Here is a 19,559-nt window from a genome sequence, read left to right as displayed (position 1 = left end):
AGTGGGTGAGACAGTTGATTGGCCTGATCTGTTTGGGAGGCATCCAGGCAGTGGCACTGGGTCCTGTGCTCATTGCATGAGTCGGCTGTTTGAAACCTGGGGCCTATGCAGGGTCCCTTGGCTCGGCCTGGGAGGAGGGGACTGGACCTACCTGGACTGAGTCCACCAGGTTGATCTCAGTCTGTGGGGAAGGCTTTGCCCTGGAGGAGATTGGAATGGGGGGCGGGCTGGGGGGGAAGGTGAGGGGAGCGGGAGGGGGGAGAACAAGGGAATCTGTGGCTGATATGTAGAACTGAATTGTATTGCAAAATAAAAATTAAAAAAAAAAGAAATGAAATGAATAGTAGAGATTTCATTGCAATGGGACAATTTTGAGTTTACTTATAGTAATGACCTAGGAACTGTTTTCTGGAATTGGGTTAAAAATGGAACTGTTTAAATGAAGAAATTTATTATTTCTACCTAGAATCAAGATACAGTTTTGTGTATGCGTATATGCTGGTTTTTCATGTATTCCGTGTTAAGAACGCAATTGTTTTGTGGAACTGTTTATGTAAAAATGGAATTACATACAGAACTGGTTTTGTGTTACAAATGAAACTGTTTAAATTGAAAAGTTTGGGTTTTCTAACTAGGCTTGAGATTTTGCTTAAATTATAAAGAAAGGGGGAAGAGTTAATATTCCTTAGTCTAATTTCAAAAGTTGTTTGAGGGATTAATGTCATGTTTTTGTTAGTAAGAAATGCAAATGGGGTATATTAAGAGACTACTTTTAAAGTGTAAAGAGTTTTATTAAGAAACTGCTTTTGGATGTTTTGCTAAGTTTTCAAAGTGTTAATGGTTATATTGAGAAGATTGCTTTTCAGTATGGGTTTGTAGGAATTGTATGAGTTTGGGTTCTTCTAACTAGGTTTTAGATTTTGTTTAAAAAATTATAAAGAAAAGGAGGAGTTATGAGGTTGAATTATGTTTGCAGAAATTATATTTACCCTATTGATATTAATGCACCCTAGTTTTGTGGAGTTAAGGAATATTTAAGTTTGATATGAATACATCAAAGTTTTTCCTATGTTCTGTTAGCAAGAAAATTCAAATGATTGAGTTAAAGTTGTAAGACGGAGAAAATTGTTAACTATATTTAGCACCATTTATGCTAATTCAAATGGCTCTGTTAAGAGTTTGCTTTGAATTGTAAGACTGAGAGAATTGTGGCTATGTATAGCAATGTTTATGTTAACCTGTTAATGGTAATGATGAAGCTAAGGGATTCTTTAAGTTTGTAGTCACCTTAAGAGTTTTTGGCTTAGAAAGGGCTTGAGGCAGCTAAGACTGCTGTAGTCACCTTGGAACTAATTCAAAAGAGAAATGCCATCTATATCATCCTCTACTCCCATACTGGGAGGTGTAACAGCTTGGAGATTGCTGTAAGCCATTAATAGTTATTTTTTATATATTAAGAAAGGGGGACCTGTGAGAGCCCGTTCTCGGGTTCCTCGTGGCTTTACCCAGCAGGTCCGCATAAAGGATGATTAGACCACGGGCCTAAGTGCAGGTGTCTGGGATGGTCTGCACTTGGCTGTGCTGGGGGAGGAGGTCTTTTGCTCCACCCCTTGGCGTCTCTATAAAAACCCTGGGGCAGAGACAGTCAGGGCCCATTGGAATAGGTTCCAGGCCCTCTCGAGGCTATCCTTTATTTTCTATCTGTTTATCTCCGAGATATTCTCCGCAATAAATCCTTCTATCTAATATTTCCTGCTGCTCGCACTCAAGAAAACTCTGGGGAACTGTGGGGGTGGTTGGGTAAACGCCCCACAATAGAGGAAACATAATAGAGTACAAGAGTGCTCTTTTCTCAAAAGCAGAGTGTGTTCCATGTAAGGAAACTCTGTTTTGAATTCCCATTCATAAATGGAGTTGAATCACATGCTGTGTGTGTAGGAAGAAGACTTTTTTTGTTCTGAGCATGCTTACTATTCTGGCTCTATAGGAAACACAGTAGAGTAGAAGAGTGCTCCTTTCTCAAAGGGCAGGTTGTTTCTTGTAAGCTAACTCAGTGTTGAATTCTCCTTCATAATAGGAGTTGAATCCCATGCTGTCTCTTCTTCTAAAAGCAACAGTTGTTTTCAGGTAATTGAAGTCACTATTGGGCACCTATTGAGAAACTTATTGGAAAAACCACTTTCTTCTTTTCCCAGCAAGTACAATGCATTGGAAGTAAGAGAAGCTACTGTTCTAGATATGACCCTTGTGTGTAGGACGATCAGTTCTTTGTTCTGAGCAAACTCACTGTTCTTGTGGTATAGGAACACAGTATATTAGAAGAGTGCTCCTTTCTCAAAGGTAGAGTGTCTTTCTTGGAAGACAACTCAGTGTTGAAATCCCCTAGTAAAAGAATTGAATCACATGCTGTCTTGTCCTAAGAGCAATAGTTCTTTTTGGGTAAGGAAAGTCACTATTGGGCTCCCATTGTGCTACACAGTGGAAATAGCACTCGCTTCTATTTCCAGCAAGTACACACATTGAATATAAGAGAAGCTACCATTCTTCTCAGTTTCCTAAGCAGAGTAATACTAAATATGACCTGTGTGTTTAGGAAGCACTGGTATTTTGTTGTGAACAATCACACTCTCATGGATTTATAGGAAACACAGTAGAGTACAACCGTGCTCCTTTCTCAAAAGCAGAGTGTTTCTTGTTAGGCTACTCAGAGTTGAATTTCCCTTCACAAACAGATTTAAATTACATGCTGTCTCTTATCCTATGAGCAACATTTTTTTTCTGGTAAGGAAAGTCAGTGTTGGGTTTCCATTGAGATACACCGTGGAATTAGCACAAACGTCTGTTTGTAGCAAGTACAGTGCATTGGATGAAAGAGAACCTCCAGTTCTTCTTAGTTTCCTCAACAGGGTTGAACTAGATATGGCCCGTGTGTGTAGGAAGGATAGTTCTTTTGTTCTGAGCAAGCTCAGTGTTCTGGCTCTTAGGAAACACAGTAGCATAGAGGAGTGCTCCTTTCAAAAGCAGAGTGTGTTTCTTGTAAGGCAACTCCGTGTAGAATTCCCCTCACAAGCCGATATGAATCACATGCTGTCTCTTGTCCTACAACTACAGTTCTTTTCGGGTAAAGACAGTCACTATTGTGCCCCCATTGAGATACACACTGGAAATAGCACCCGCTTCTGTTCCTAGCAAGTACAGTGCATTCGATGGAAGACTAGCTACTGTTCTTCTCAGTTTCCTGAGCGGAGTTGAACTAGATGTGGCCTTGTGTGTAGGAAGCACAGTTCATTTGTTCTGAGCTCACTGTTCTGGCTATATAGGAAACACAAGAGAGTAGAAGAGTGCTCCTTTCTCAAAAGCTGAGTGTATTTCTTGTAAGTGTACTCCTTGTTTAATTCCCCTTCACAAACAGATTTGAATCACATTTTGTCTCTTGTCCTATGAGTAACAGTCCTTTTTGGGTAAGCAAAGTCACTATTAAGCTCCCATTGATATACACAGTGGAAATAACTCCCGTGTCTGTTCCCAGCAAGTACAGTGCACTGGATGTAAGAGAAGTTGGTGTTCTTCTCAGGTTCCTAAGCACAGTTGAGCTTGATATGGCCCGTGTTTTAGGAAGCACACTTCTTTGGTTCTGAGCCAGGTCACTGTACTGGCTCTATAGGAAACAGAGTAGAGTAGAAGAGTGCTCCTTTCTCAAAAGCAGAGTGTGTCTTTTAAGGTAACCCAGTGTTTAATTCCCCTTCATAAATGGAGTTGAATCATATTCTGTCTCTTTTCCTACAAACAACTGTTCTTTTTGGGTAGGGAAATTGACTATTGGGCTCCCATTGAGATACACAGTGGAATTAGCACCCACGTCTGTTCACAGCAACTACAATGCTTTGGATGTAAGAGAAGCTACTGTTCTTGTCAGTTTCCTAAACAGAGTTGAATTAGATATGGCCAGTGTGGGTAGGAAGCCCAGTTTCTTTGTTCTGAGCAAGCTCACTATTCTGACTGTATAGGAAACACTATGGTGATATTTTATTTGTCCTGAAATATGAAATTATTTGTATGTTAATAAATAAAATTGCCTGGGGATCAGAGCTAATAGCAAGCAATAGCATAAGTTGGATGGTGGTGGTGCATGCCTTTAATCCCAGCACTTGGGAAGCAGAGCTAGGCGGATCTCTGTGTGTTCAAGTATACAGCCAACATGGAGACACACAGCTTTAATGTCAATACCAACCATAGAAGACCTGGAGGTCTGTCCAGACAGGCAGTGATGAGGAGCACATGTGGTTAGGTTTTCAACCAATGAGAAGGCAGAACAGAATGTCTATAATAAGACAAGCGCACAGGAAATTGTTCACTTGCTGAGGACAGCGGCAGCAGTGAAGGGTAAGGTTTTAACTTTTAGCTATGGCTCTGACCTCTTCCTTTCAACTATATATTTTGCTCTGTGTTTCTTATTTAACAAGTCAGTTACATCTACAAAACAGAGCAGAGTAGAAGACTGCTGCTTTCTCAAAAGCAGAGTGTGTTTCTTGTAAGACACCTTAGTGTTGAATTCCCCTTCATAAATGGAGTTGAATCACATGCTGTCTCTTGTTTTTCCAGCAACAGTTCTTTTCGGGTAAGGAAAGTAACTATTGGGCTCTGATTGAGATACCCAGTAGAATTAGCACCTGTGTCTCTTCTCAGCATCTATAGTGCATTGGATGTAAGAGAAGCTACTGTTCTTCTCAGTTTCCTAAGAAGAGTTGAACTAGATGCGGTCCATGTGAGTAGGAAGCACAGTTCATTTTTTCTGAGCAAGCTCACTCTTTTGGCTCTATAGGAAACACAGTAGAGTAGAAGAGTGTTCCTTTCTCAAAAGCAGAGTGTGTATCTTGTAAGGCAATTCAGTGTTGAATTCCCCTTCACAAATGGAGTTGAATCACATGCTGTCTATTGTCCTATGAGCAACAGTTCTTTGCGGATAAGGAAAGTCACTACTGGGCTCACTTTGAGATACACAGTGGAAATAGCACTTGCGTCTTTTCCCAGAAAGTATAGTGCATTGGATGTAAGAGAAGCTACTGTTCTTCTCAGTTTCCTAAGCAGAGTTGAATTAGATATGGCCCATGTGTATAGGTAGCACAGTTCTTTTGTTCTGAGCAAGCTCACTGTTCTGACTCTATAGGAAATACTATGGTGATATTTTATTTGTACTCAAATGTGATTTTATTTGTATATAATAAATAAAGTTGCTTGGGGGTCACAGCTAATCGCAAACCATACCAGAAGCTGTGCGGTGGTGGTGCATCCCTTTAATCCCAGCACTTGGGGGCCAGAGCTAGACGGATCTCCGTGTGTTCAAGGATACAGCCAACAAGCAGACACATGCCTTTAATCTCAATTAAAGTTGGCAAGTGCCAACTATAGAAGACCTGGAAGTCTGTAAGGGAGGCTGTGTCAAGGAGGTCATGTGGTTAGGTTTTCAACCAATGAAAAAGCACTGTGTATGGCAATGGGAGCCCAAAAGTGACCTCCTTACCCGAAGAGAACTGTTGCACATAGGATAAGAGACTGCATGTGATTCAACTCCTTTTTTGAAGGGGAATTCAACATCTGGTCGCCTAACGAGAAACACACTTTGCTTTTGAGAAAAGAGCACTCTTCTACTCTACTGTGTTTCCTATTGAGGCAGAACAGTGAGCTTGCTCAGAACAAATGAACTGTGGGTGCTAAACATACAGACCATATCTAGTTCAACTCTGATTAGGAAACTGAGGACAGCACTAGCTTCTATTCTATCCAATGCACTGTACTTGCAATTAACAGACATGAGTGCCATTTCTTCTGAGTATCTCAATGGGAGCCCAATAGTGACTTTCCTTACACGAAAAGAACTGTTGCTCTTAGGATAAGAGATTGCATGTGATTCGACTCCGTTCATGAAACTGAATTCAACACTGGGTTTCCTAACAAGAAACCCACTCTGCTTTTGAGAAAAGAGCACTCTTCTACTCTACTGTGTTTCCTATAGAGCCAAAATAGTGAGCTTACTAAGAACAATAGAACTGTGCTTCCTACACACATGGGCCATATCTAGTTCAACTCTGCTATGGAAACTGAGCACAACAGTAGCTTCTCTTCTGTCCAATGCAATATAGTTGCTGGGAACAGGTGCGAGTGCCATTTCCGCTGTGTATCTCAATGGGGCCCAATAGTGACTTTCCTTACCCGAAAGGAACTGTTGCCCATAGGTTACATGACTGCATTTGATTCAACTCCTTTTTTGAAGGGGAATTCAACACTGGGTTGCCTAATGAGAAACACACTCTGCTTTTGAGAAAAGAGCACTCTTCTATTCTACTGTGTTTCCTCTAGAGCCAGAACAGTGAGCTTACTCAGAACAAAAGAACTAGGCTCTGCATAAGAAACTGAGCACAACAGTAGCTTCTCTTCCATCCATTGCACTGTACTTGCTGGGAACAGACGCGAGTGCCATTTCCTCTGGGTATTTCAAAGGGAGCCCAATAGTGACTTTCCTTACCCGAAAAGAACTGTTACTCAGAGGATAAGAGATTGCATGTGATTCAACCCTGTTTATGAAGGGGAATTCAATACTAGGTTGCCTAATGAGGAACACACTCTGCTTTTGAGAAAGGAGCATTGTTCTACTCTACTGTGTTTCCTATAAAGCCAAAACAGTGAGCTTGCTCAGAACAAAAGAATTGTGCTTCCTAAACACACGGGCCATATCTAGTTCAACTCTGCTTAGGAAACTGAGTACAGCAGTAGTTTCTCTTCCATCCAATGCACTGTACTTTCTGGGAACAGACACTAGTGACATTTCTACTGTGTCTCAACGGGAGCACAATAGTGACTTTCCTAACCCAAAAAGAACTGTTGCTAGTAGGATAGGAGACTGCATAAGATTCCATTAGTTTTATGAAGAGGAATTCAACACTGGGTTGGCTAACGAGAAACATACTCTGCTCTTAAGAAAAGAGCACTCTTCTATTCTACTGTGTCCCATTGAGGCAGAACATGAGCTTACTAAGAACAAAAGAATTGGGCTTCGTAAACATGGGCCATATCAAGTTCAACTCTGCATAGGAAACTTAGCAAAACTGTAGTTTCCATTCCATACAATATGCTGTACTTGCTGGGAACAGACGCAAGTGCCAATTATACTGTGTATCTCAAAGGGAGCCCAATAGTGACTTTCCTTACCCGAAAAGAACTGTTGCTCATAGGATAAGATACTGCATGTGATTCAACTCTTTTTTGAAGGGGAATTCAACACTGGGTTGAATAATGAGAAACACACTCTGCTTTTGAGAAAAGAGCACTCTTCTACTCTACTGTGTTTCCTATAGCGTCAGAACAGTGAGCTTAATCAGAACAAATGAACTGTGCTTCCTACATACACAGGCCATATGTAGTTCAAATCTGCTTAGAAACTGAGCACAAATAACTCTCTTCCATCCAATGCACTTTATGTGCTCTGAACAGACGCAAGTGCCATTTCCACTGTCTATCCATCCCAATGGGAGCCCAATGGTGTCTTTCCTTATTCAAAAAAAATTTGATGATAGGACCAAAGACTGCATGTGATTCAACTCTATTTATAAAGGGGAATTGAACCCTAGATTGCCTTATGAGAAACACACTCTGATTTTGAGAAAGGAGCAATCTTCTACTCCACTGTGTTTCCTCAACAGACAGAACAGTGAACTTACTCAGAACAAAAGAACTGTGCTTACTACACACACACATGGGCCATATCTAGTTCAACTCTGCTTAGGAAACTGAGCACAACACTAGCTTTTCTTCCATCCAATGCAATGTACTTGCTGGGAACAGATGCAAGTGCCTTTTCCACTGTGTATGTCAATTGGAGCCCAATAGTGACTTTCCTTAACCGAAAAGAACTGTGGCTCCTATGATAAGAGACTGCATGTGATACAACTCTGTAGCTAGAGTTTTCCTGCCTGACCCACAGTCAGGACAAATCTCTCTCACCTGCCAGTCCCACAGCCACTCAGACCCAACCAAGTAAACACAGAGACTTATATTGGTTACAAACTGTATGGCCGTGGCAGGCTTCTTGCTAACTGTTCCTACAGCTCAAATTAACCCATCTCTATAAATCTATACCTTGCCACGTGGCTAGTGACTTACCGGCATCTTCACATGCTGTTTGTCATTGTGGCGGCTGGCAGTGTCTCTGACTCAGCCTTCCACTTCCCAGCTTTATTCTCCTCTTTGTCCCGCCTATACTTCTTCCTGCATAGCCAATGGCCCATCAGTGTTTTATTTATTGACCAATCAGCAACACATTTGACATACAGAACATCCCACAGCACAACTCGGTTTATGAAGAGGAATTCAACACCAGGTGCTTAAGGAGAAACACATTCTACTTTTGAGGAAAGAGCACTCTTCTACTCTACTGTGTTTCCTAAACAGCCAGAACACTGAGCTTACTTAGAACAAAAGAACTGTCCTTCCTACACACACAGGCCATATCTAGTTCAACTCTACTTAGGATACTGAGCACAATAGTAGCTTCTCCTCCATCCAATGCACTGTACTAGCTGGAAACAGACACGAGTGCCATTTCCACTGTGTATGGCAATGGGAGCCCAAAAGTGACTTCCTTACCCGAAAACAACTGTTGCTCATAGGATAAGAGACTGCATGTGATTCAACTCCTTTTTTGAAGGAAAATTCAACACTGGGTTGCCTAACGAGAAAAACATTCTGCTTTTGACAAAAGAATACTCTTCTACTCTAGTGTTTTTCCTCTACAGCCAGAACAGTGAGACTACTCAGAACAATAGAACTGTGCTTCCTACACACACGGTCCATACATAGTTCAACTCTGCTTACGAAACTGAGCACAATAGTAGCTTCTCTTCTGTTTAATGCACTGTACTTCCTAGGAACAGACACGAGTGCCATTTCCCCTGTGTATCTCAAAAAGAGCCCAATAGTGATTTTCCTTACCCAAAGGGAACTGTTGCTCATAGGATAAGAGACTGCATGTGTTTCAACTTTTTTTTTTTTGAAGGGGAATTCAACATTGGGTTGTCTAACAAGAAACACATGTTGCTTGTGAGAAAAGAGCACTCTTCTACTCTACTGTGTTTCCTATTGAGGCAGAACAGTGAGTTTTCCCAGAACAGAACTTTGCTTCATAAACACATGGGACATATCTAGTTCAACTCTGCTTAGGATACTGAGCACAACAGTAGCATCTATTCCATCCAATGCACTCTACCTTCTGGAAACAGACGCGAGTGCCATTTCAACTCTGTATCTCAATGGGATTCTAATAGTGACTTTACTTATGCGAAAAGGACTGTTGCTGGTAGGATAAGAGATTCCATGTGATTCAACTCCGTTTATGAAGGGTAATTCAAAACTGGGTTTTTTCAGGAGAAACACACTCTGCTTTTGAGAAAAGAGGACTCTTCTACTCTACTGTGTTTCCTATAGAGCCAGAACAGTGAGCTTGCTCAGAACAAATGAACTGTGGGTGCTAAACATACAGACCATATCTAGTTCAACTCTGATTAGGAAACTGAGGACAGCACTAGCTTCTCTTCTATCCAATGCACTGTATTTGCGATTAACAGACGCGAGTGCCATTTTCTGAGTATCTCAATGGGAGCCCAATAGTGACTTTCCTTACACGAAAAGAACTGTTGCTCTTAGGATAAGAGACTGCATGTGTTTCAACTCCCTTTAAGAAGGGGAATTCACCACTGAGTTGCTTAATGAAAAACAAACTCTGCTTTTCAGAAAAGAGCAATCTTATACTCTTCTGTGTTTTCTATTCAGTCAGAACAGAAAGCTTACTCAGAACAATAGTACTGTGCTTCCTACACACACACAGGCCATATCTAGTTCAACTCTTCTCAGGAAACAGCAGAAAAAAAGCTTCTCTTCCATCCAGTTCACTGTACTTGCTTGGAACAGACTCGAGTACCATTTCCACTGTGTGTCTCCATGGGAGCACAATAGTGACTTTCCTTACCCGAAAAGTAGTGTTGCTCATATGATAGGAGACTGCATGTGATTCAACTCTGTTTATGAAGGGGAATTCAACACTGGGTTGCCTAATGAGAAACACACTCTGCTCTTTAGTAAAGAGCACTCTTCTACTCTACTGTGTTCCCTATAGAGGCAGAAAGTGAGCTTACTCAGAACAAAAGAACTGTGCTTCCTATACAAAGGAGCATATCTTGTTCAACTTTGCTTAAGAAACTCAGAGGAACTGTAGCTTCTCTAACTTCCAATGCACTGTGCATGCTGGGAACAGATGCTGGTACTATTTGTACTGTGAATCTCAATGGGAGCCCAATAGTGAATTTCCGTACCCCCAAAAAAACTGTTGATGGTAGGAAAAGAGACAGCATGTGATTCAACTCCGTTTGTTAAAGGGAAAATAACATAGAGTTCTCTTACAAGAAACTCTAGCAGCTTTTGAGAAAAGAGCACTCTTCTACTTAACTGTGTTTCCTATAGAGCCAGAACACTGAGATTTCTCAGAACAAAAGAACTGTGCTTCCAACACACGGGCAATGTCTATTTCAACTCTGCTTAGGAAACTGAGCACAACAGTAGCTTCTCTTCCATTATACGCACTGTATTTGCTGTGAACAACAGGAGTGCCACTTTGACTGTGTATCTCAAAAGGAGCACAATAGTGACTCTCCTTACTCATAAAGAACTGTTGCTCTTAGGATAAGAGACTGCATGTAATTCAACTCTGTTCATGAAGCTGAATTCAACACTGGGTTGCCTAACAAGAAACCCACTCTGCTTTTGAGAAAAGAGCACTCTTCTACTCTATTGTGTTTCCTATAGAGCCAAAATAGTGAGCTTACTAAGAACAATAGAACTGTGCTTCCTACACACATGGGCCATATCTAGTTCAACTCTGCTATGGAAACTGAGCACAACAGTAGCTTCTCTTCCGTCCAGAGCAATGTAGTTGCTGGGAACAGGTGCGAGTGCCATTTTCACTAGGTAACTCAATGGGGCCCAATAGTGACTTTCCTTACCCGAAAGGAACTGTTGCTCATAGGTTACATGACTGCATTTGATTCAACTCCTTTTTTGAAGGGGAATTCAACACTGGGTTGCCTAACGAGAAACACACTCTGCTTTTGAGAAAAGAGCACTCTTCTATTCTACTTTGTTTCTCTAGAGCCAGAACAGTGAGCTTACTCAGAACAAAAGAACTGGGCTTCAAACACACAAGAGCCATATCTAGTTCTGCTCTGCATAAGAAACTGAGCACAACAGTAGCTTCTCTTCCATCCATTGCACTGTACTTGCTGGGAATAGATGCGAGTGCCATTTCCTCTGGGTATTTCAAAGGGAATCCAATAGTGACTTTCCTTACCCGAAAAGAACTGTTGCTCGTAGGAAAAGAGATTGCATGTGATTGATTTCAATCCGTTTATGAAGGGGAATTCAACACTGCATTGCCTAACAAGAAACATACTCTGCATTTGAGAAAACAGTACTCTTCTACTCCAATGTGTTTCTGATGTTTCCAGAGCAATGAACTTCCTCAGTAGAAAAGAACGGTGCATCCTAAACACATGGCCATATTAATTCAACTCTTCTTAGGAAATGTAGCACAACTGTAGCTTCTCTCCATCCAATGTGCTGTACTTGCTGGCAAAGGACACGAGTGCCATTTCTCATGTGTATCTCATTGGGAGCCCGATAGTGACTTTCTTCACGTGAGAAGAACTGGTGCTCATAACATAAGAGACTGCATGTGATTCAACCCTGTTTATGAAGGGGAATTCAATACTAGGTTGCCTAATGAGGAACACACTCTGCTTTTGAGAAAGGAGCACTGTTCTACTCTACTGTGTTTCCTATATGTCCAGAAGAGTGAGTTTACTCAGAACAAAAGAATTGTGCTTCCTAAACACACGGGCCATATCTAGTTCAACTCTGCTTAGGAAACTGAGGACAGCAGTAGTTTCTCTTCCATCCAATGCACTGTACTTTCTGGGAACAGACACTAGTGACATTTCTACTGTGTCTCAAAGGGAGCACAATAGTAACTTTCCTACCCCAAAAAGAACTGTTGCTAGTAGGATAGGAGGCTGCATGAGATTCCATTAGTTTTATGAAGAGGAATTCAACACTGGGTTGGCTAACAAGAAATATACTCTGCTCTTAAGAAAAGATCACTCTTCTACTCTACTGTGTCCAAATTGAGGCAGAACATGAGCTTACTAAGAACAAAAGAACTGGGCTTCGTACACATGGGCCATAATAAGTACACCTCTGCTTAGGAAACTGACAAGAACAGTAGCTTCTCTTCTGTCCAATACACTGCACTGGCTGGGAACAGACGCGAGTGCTATTTGAACTGTGTATGTAAATGGGAACACAGTAGTGACTTTCCTTACCGGAAAAGAACTGCTGATCATAGGACCAGAACCTGCATGTGGTACAACTCCGTTTATGAAGGCGAATTCAACACTACCTCTCCTTACGAGAAACATACTCTGCTTTTGAGAAAAGAGCACTCTTCTTGTCTACTGTGATTCCTATAGAGCCAGAACAGTGAGCTTGCTCAAAACAGAAGAACTGTGCCTCCTACACACATGGGCCAAATCTAGTTCAACAAGAACAGTAGCTTTTATTCCGTCCAATACACTGCACTTGGTGGGAACTGACACGAGTGCTATTTGCCCTGTGTATGGCATTGGGAGCACAATAGTGACTTTCCTTACCAGAAAAGAACTGCTGCCTGAGGACCAGAATATGAATGTGATACAACTCTGTTTATGAAGGGGAAACACTCTCTGCTTTTGAGAAAGGAGCACTCTTCTACTCTACTGTGTTAGCTGTAGATCCAGAACAGTGAGCTTGCTCAGAAAAAATGAACTGTACTTGCTACACACACGGGCCATATCTAGTTCAACTCTGATTAGGAAACTGACTAGAATAGTAGGGTCTCTTCCTTCCAATACACTGCACTTGCTTGGAACAGACACGAGTGCTATTTGAACTGTGTTTGGCAATGGAGCTCAATAGTGACTTTCCTTACCAGAAAGCAACTGCTGCACGTAAAACAGAAACTGCATGGGATTCAACTCTGTTTATGAAGAGGAATTCAACACTAGCTCACCTTATGAGAAACAAACTCTGCTTTTGAGAAAGGAGCACACTTCTACTCTACTGGGTTTCAAATAGAGACAGAACACTGAGCTTTCTTAGAACAAAAGAACTGTACTTCCTATACACACGGGCCATATCTTGTTCAATTCTGCTTAGAAAACTGTCAAGAACAGTAGCTTCTCTTCTGTCTAATGTACTGCAATTGCTGGGAACAGACACAAGTGCTATTTGCAGTGTTTATCTCAATAGGACTCAATAGTGACTTTCCTTACCAAAAAGGAACTGTTGCTCGTAGGAACAGAAACTGCATGGGACTCAACTCTGTTTATCAATGGGAATTCAGCACCAGCTAGCTTTATGAGAAACACACTCTGCTTTTGAGAAAGGAGCACTCTTCTACTCTATTGTGTTTCCTATTGGGCCACAATAGTGTGCTTTCTCAGAACAAAAGACCTGTGCTTTCTACACACATGGGGCATATCTAGTTCAACTCTGCTTAGGAAACTGACAAGAACAGTAGCTTCTCTTCCATCCAACACATTGCTCTTGCTGTGAACAGACACGAGTGCTTTTTGTACTGTGTATGGCAATGGGAGCGCAACAGTGACTTTCCTTACCAGAAAAGAACTGTTGCTCTTTTTTTTTTTTTTTTTTTTGGTTTTTTGAGACAGGGTTTCTCTGTGTAGCTTTGTGCCTTTTCCTGGAACTCACTTGGTAGCCCAGGCTGGCCTCGAACTCACAGAGATCCGCCTGGCTCTGCCTCCCGAGTGCTGGGATTAAAGGCGTGTGCCACCACCGCCCGGCCAAGAACCGTTGCTCTTAAAATAGAAATTGCATGTGATTGAAATCAGTTTATGTAGGGGAATTCAACACTAGCTTGACTTATGAGAAATACACTCTGCTTTTGAGGAAGGAGCACTCATTTACTCTACTGTGTTTGCTATATGGCCAGAACAGTGAGCTTGCTCAGAACAAAAGAACTGGGCTTCCTCCACACACGGGCCATATCTAGTTCAAATCTGCTTAGGAAACTGACAAAAATAGTTGCTTCTCTTCCGTGCAATACACTGCATTTGATGGAACAGACACGAGTGCTATTTGCACTGTGTATGGCAATGGGAGCACGATAGTGACTTTCCTTACCAGAAAAGAACTGTTGCTCATAGGACCAGAAACTGAATGTGACTCAACTCCGTATATGAAGGGTTATTCAACACTAGCTTGCCTACGAGATACAAACTCTGCTTTTGATTTAGGAGAACTCTTCTACTCTACTGTGTTTCCTATAGAAACAGAACAGTGAGCTTGCTCAGAATAAATGAAGTGTACTTCCGACAAACACGGGCCATATCTACTTCAACTCTAATTAGGAAACTGACAAGAACAGTAGCTGCTTTTCCATCCAATACACTGCACATGCTGGGAACAGACGCGAGTGCTAATTGCACTGTGCATGTCAATGGGAGCACAATAGTTTCTTTCCTTACCAGAAAAGAACTGTTGCTCATAGGAAAAGAAACTGCATGTGATTCACCTCCCTTAATGAATGGGAATTCAGCACTAGCTCACCTTACAAGATACACACTCTGCTTTTGAGAAAAGAGACTCTTCTATGCTACTATGTTTCCAATAGAGCCAGAACAGTGAGCTTGCTCAGAACAAAATACTTAGCTTCCTACACACATAGGCCATATCTAGTTCAACTCTGCTTAGGAAACTAACAAAAACAGTAGCTTCTCTTCTGTCCAATACACTGCACTTGCTGGGAACAGACACGAGTGCTATTTGCACTGTGTATGGCAATAGGAGCACAACAGTGACTTTCCTTACCAGAAAGAAACTGTTGCCCACAGCACTAGAAACTGCATGTGATTCAACTCCGTTTATGAAAGGGAATTCAACACTAGCTCGCCTTCTGAGAAGCACACTCTGCTTTTGAGGAAGGAGCACTCAATTACTCTACTGTGTTTCCTATAGGGCCTGAAAAATGAGCTTGCTCAGAACCAAAGACCAGTACTTCCTACACACACGGGCCATATCTATATCAACTCTGCTTAGAAAAATGACAAAAACAGTAGCTTTTCTTCTGTCCAATACACTGCACTTGCTGGGAAGAGACACAAGTGCAATTTGCACTGTGTATGGCAATGGGAGCGCAATAGTGAATTTCCTTACCAGAAAAGATCTGTTGCTCTTAGGACCTGAAACTACATGTGATTCAACTCCGTTTATGAAGGGGAAACCAAGACTAGCTCACCTTAGTAGAAACACACTCTGCTTTTGAGAACGGAGCAGTCTTCTGCTCTACTGTGTTTCCTACACTACCAGAACAGTGAGCTTGCTCAGAATAAAAGAACTGTGCTTCTACAAACACGGGCCATATCTAGTTCATCTCTGCTTAGGAAACTGACAAGAACACTAGCTTCTCTTCCATCCAATACACTGTGCTTGTTGGGAACAGACGCGAGTGCTACTTGCACCCTGTATGGCAATGGGAGCGCAATAGTGACTTTCTTTACCAGATAACAACTCTTGCCCATAGGATCAGAAACTGCATGTAATTCAACTCAGTTTATGAATGAGAAACAAACACTAGCTCGCCTTACAAGAAACACACTCTGCTTTTGAGAAAGGAGCACTCTTCTACTCTACTGTGTTTCCTTTACAGCCAGAACAGTGAGCTGGCTCAGACCAAAGAACTTTGCTTCCTACACACACGGGCCATATCAAGCTTAACTCTGCTTAGGAAACTGACAAGAACAGTAGCTTCTCTTCCATCCAATACACTGCACTTGCTGGGAACAGACGCGAGTGCTATTTGCTCTGAGCATGGCCACAGGAACACAATTGTGACTTTACTTACCAGAATACAACTCTTACACGTAGGACGAAAACTGCCTGTGATTTAACTCCGTTTATGAAAGGGAAACCAACAGTAGCTTGTCTTACAAGAAACAAACTCTGCTTTTGAGAAAGGAGCATGCTTCTACTCTACTGTGTTTCATATACAGCCAGAACAGTGAGCTTGCTCAGAACAAAAGAACTGTGATTCCTACTCACACGGGCCATATCTAGTTCAACTCTGCTTAGGAAACTGACAAGAACAGTAGCTTCTCTTCCATCCAATACACTGTACTTGTTGGGAACAAACGCGAGTGCTATTTGCAACGTGTATGGCAATGGGAGCACAATAGTAACTTTCCTTACCAGACAACAACTTTTGCTCATAGGATCAGAAACTGCATGTGATTCAACTCCGTTTATGAAGGGGAAACCAACACTAGCTTGCCTTACAAGATAAAAGTCTGCTTTTGAGAAAAGAACATTCTTCTTCTCTACTGTAATTTCTATGGAACCAGAACAGTGAGCTTGCTCAGAACAAAAGAACTGTACTTCCTACACACACGGCCATATCTAGTTCAACTCTGCTTAGGAAACTGACAAGAACAGTAGCTTCTTTTCCGTCCAATACACTGCACTTGCTGGGAAAATACGCGAGTGCTATTTGCATGGTGTATGGCAATGGGAGCACAATAGTGAATTTCCTCACCAGAAAACAACTCTTGCTCGTAGGACCAGAAACTATATGTGATTTCACTCTGTTTACAAAGGTGAAAACAACACCAGCTCGCTTTACATGAAACACACTCTGCTTTTGAGAAAGGAGCACTCATCTACTCTACTGTGTTTCCTATAGAGCCAGAACAGTGAACTTGCCTAGAAGAAAAGAACTGTGCTTCCTACACTCATGGGCCAATCTAGTTGAACTCTGCTTAGGAAACTGACAAGAACAGTAGCTTCTCTTCCGTCCAATACACTGCACTTGCTGGGATCAGATGCGAGTGCTATTTGCACTGTGTTTAGCAATGGGAGCGCAATAGCGACTTTCCTTATGAGAAAATACCTCTTGCTCTTAGCACCAGTAACTGAATGTGATTCAACTCTTTTTATGAAGGGTAAACAAACTCTAGTTCACCTTAAAAGAAACAAACTCTGCTTTTGAGATAGGAGCACTCTTTTACTCTTCTGTGTTTCCTGTAGAGCCAGAACAGTGAGCTTTCTCAGAAACAAAAGAACTGTGCTTCCTGCACACACGGGCCATATCTTGTTAAACTCTGCTTAGGAATCCTACAAGAACTGTAGCTTCTCTTCCATCCAATACACTGCACTTACTGGGAAAAGACGCGAGAGCTATTTGCACTGTGTAAGGCAATGGGAGCGCAATAGTGACTTTCTTAACAAGAAAACAACTTTTTCTCATAGGACCAGAAACTGCATGTGATTCAACTCTGTTTATGAAGGGGAAACCAACACTAGCTCACTTGAAAGAAACACACTCTGCTTTTGAAATAGGAGCACTCTTCTATTCTACTTTGTTTCCTATAGAGCCAGAATAGTGAGCTTGCTCAGAACTAAAGAACTGAGCTTCCTACACACACGGGTCATATATAGTTCAACTCTGCTTAGGAAACTGACAAGAAGAGTAGCTTCTCTTCCTTCAAATACACTGCAATTGTTAAGAACAGATGCAAGTCCTATTTGCACAGTGTATGGCAATGAGAGAACAACAGTAACTTTTCCTACCAGAAAACAACTCTTGATCAGAGGACCTGAAACTGCCTGTAATTTAACTCCGTTTATGAAGGGGAAACCAACACTAGCTCGTCTTACAAGAAACACACTCTGCTTTTGAGAAAGAAGCACTCTTCTACTCTACTGTGTTTCCTATGCAGCCAGAACAGTGAAGTTTCTCAGAACAAAAGGACTGGGCTTAATACACACACGGGCCATATCTAGTTCAACTCTGCTTAGGAAACTGAAAAGAACCGAAGCTTTTCTTCCGACCAACACACTGTAATTGCTGGGAACAGACACAAGTGTTATTTACACTGTGTATGGCAATGGGAGTGCAATAGTGACTTTCCTTACCAGAAAACATCTCTTGCTCATAGGAGCAGAAACTGCATGTGATTCAACTCTGTTTATGAAGGGGAAACCAACACTATCTCACCTTACGAGAAACACACTCTGCTTTTGAGAAAGGAGCAGTCTTCTACTCTACTGTGTTTCCTTTACAGCCAGAACAGTGAGCTAGCTCAGAACAAAGAACTTTGCTTCCTAAACACACGGAACATATCAAGTTCAACTCTGCTTAGCAAACTGACAAGAACAGTAGCTTTTCTTCTATCCAATACATTGCACTTGCTGGGAACAGATGCGAGTGCTATTTGCACTGAGTGTGGCCAAAGGAACGCAACTGTTCCTTTTCTTACCAGAATACAACTTTTGCTCATAGGACCAAAACTGCCTATAATTAACTCTGTTTATGAAGGGGAAACCAACAGTAGCTTGTCTTAGAAGAAACAAGCTCTGCTTTTGAGAAAGGAGCACTCTTCTACTCTACTGTGTTTCCTATACAGCCAGAACAGAGAGCTTACTCAGAAAAAAAGAACTGTGCTTACTGCACACACGGGCCATATCTAGTTCAACTCTGCTTAGGAAACTGACAAGAACAGTAGCTTCTCTTCCGTCCAATACACTGCAATTGCTGGGAACAGACGCGAGTGATATTTGCACTGTGCAAGGCAATGGGAACACAATAGTGACTTTCCTTACCAGAAAACACCTCTTGCTTGTAGGATCATAAACTGCAAGTGATTCAACTCCAACTATGAAAGTGGAAACCAACACTAGCTCATCTTAGAATAAACACACTCTGCTTTTGAGAAAGGAGCAGTCTTCCGCTCTACTGTGTTTCCTACACGATCAGAACCGTGAGGTTGCTCAGAACAAAAGAACTGTGCTTTCTACACACACGTGCCTTATCTAGTTCAACTCTGCTTAGCAAACTGACAAGAACAGTACCTTCTCTTCTGTCCAATACACTGCAATTCTTGGGAACAGACACGAGTGCTATTTGCACTGTGTATTGCAATGAAAGCACAAGAGTGACTTTATTTACCAGAAAACAACTCTTGCGCGTAGGATCAGAAACTGCAAGTGATTCAAAACCATTTATGAAGGGGAAACCAACACTAGTTCGCCTTACAAGAAACACACTCTGCTTTTGAGAAAAGAGCACTCTTCTACTCTACTGTGTTTCCTATACAGCCAGAACAGTGACCTTGCTCCGAACAAAAGAACTGTTTTTCCTACACACACGGGACATATCAAGTTTAACTCTGCTTAGCAAACTGACAAGAACAGTAGCTTCTCTTCCGTCCAATACATTGCACTTGCTGGGAACAGATGCGAGTGCTATTTGCAGTGTGTATGGCAATTGGAGCGCAATAGTGACTTTCCTTACCACAAAACAGCTCTTGCTCGTAAGACCGGAAACTGCATGTGATTCAACTCTGTTTATGATGCTGAAACCAACACTAGCTTGCCTTACAAGAAACACACTCTGCTTTTGAGAAAGG

The 19,559-nt window shown here is 41.7% G+C and overlaps 1 protein-coding gene across 1 annotated transcript in view; it reads right to left on the bottom strand.

Moving 5' to 3' along the window:
- Positions 1–132: 132 nt before the first annotated feature.
- The window catches only part of LOC131901657 (POTE ankyrin domain family member A-like), a 186,255-nt gene continuing 166,828 nt past the window's right edge, over positions 133–19,559 (bottom strand). The window contains exon 18 of the mRNA XM_059252767.1: positions 133–227. Within this exon, the coding sequence (XP_059108750.1) occupies positions 148–227 (80 nt within the window). The 3' untranslated portion in view covers positions 133–147. The remainder of the gene's footprint in view (positions 228–19,559) is intronic.

Source organism: Peromyscus eremicus, unplaced genomic scaffold (assembly GCF_949786415.1).
Source record: "Peromyscus eremicus unplaced genomic scaffold, PerEre_H2_v1 PerEre#2#unplaced_182, whole genome shotgun sequence".
Taxonomy (NCBI): domain Eukaryota; kingdom Metazoa; phylum Chordata; class Mammalia; order Rodentia; family Cricetidae; genus Peromyscus; species Peromyscus eremicus.
The sequence above is the reverse complement of the archived record's forward strand: the minus strand, read 5'-3'. Positions and strand labels throughout refer to the sequence as shown.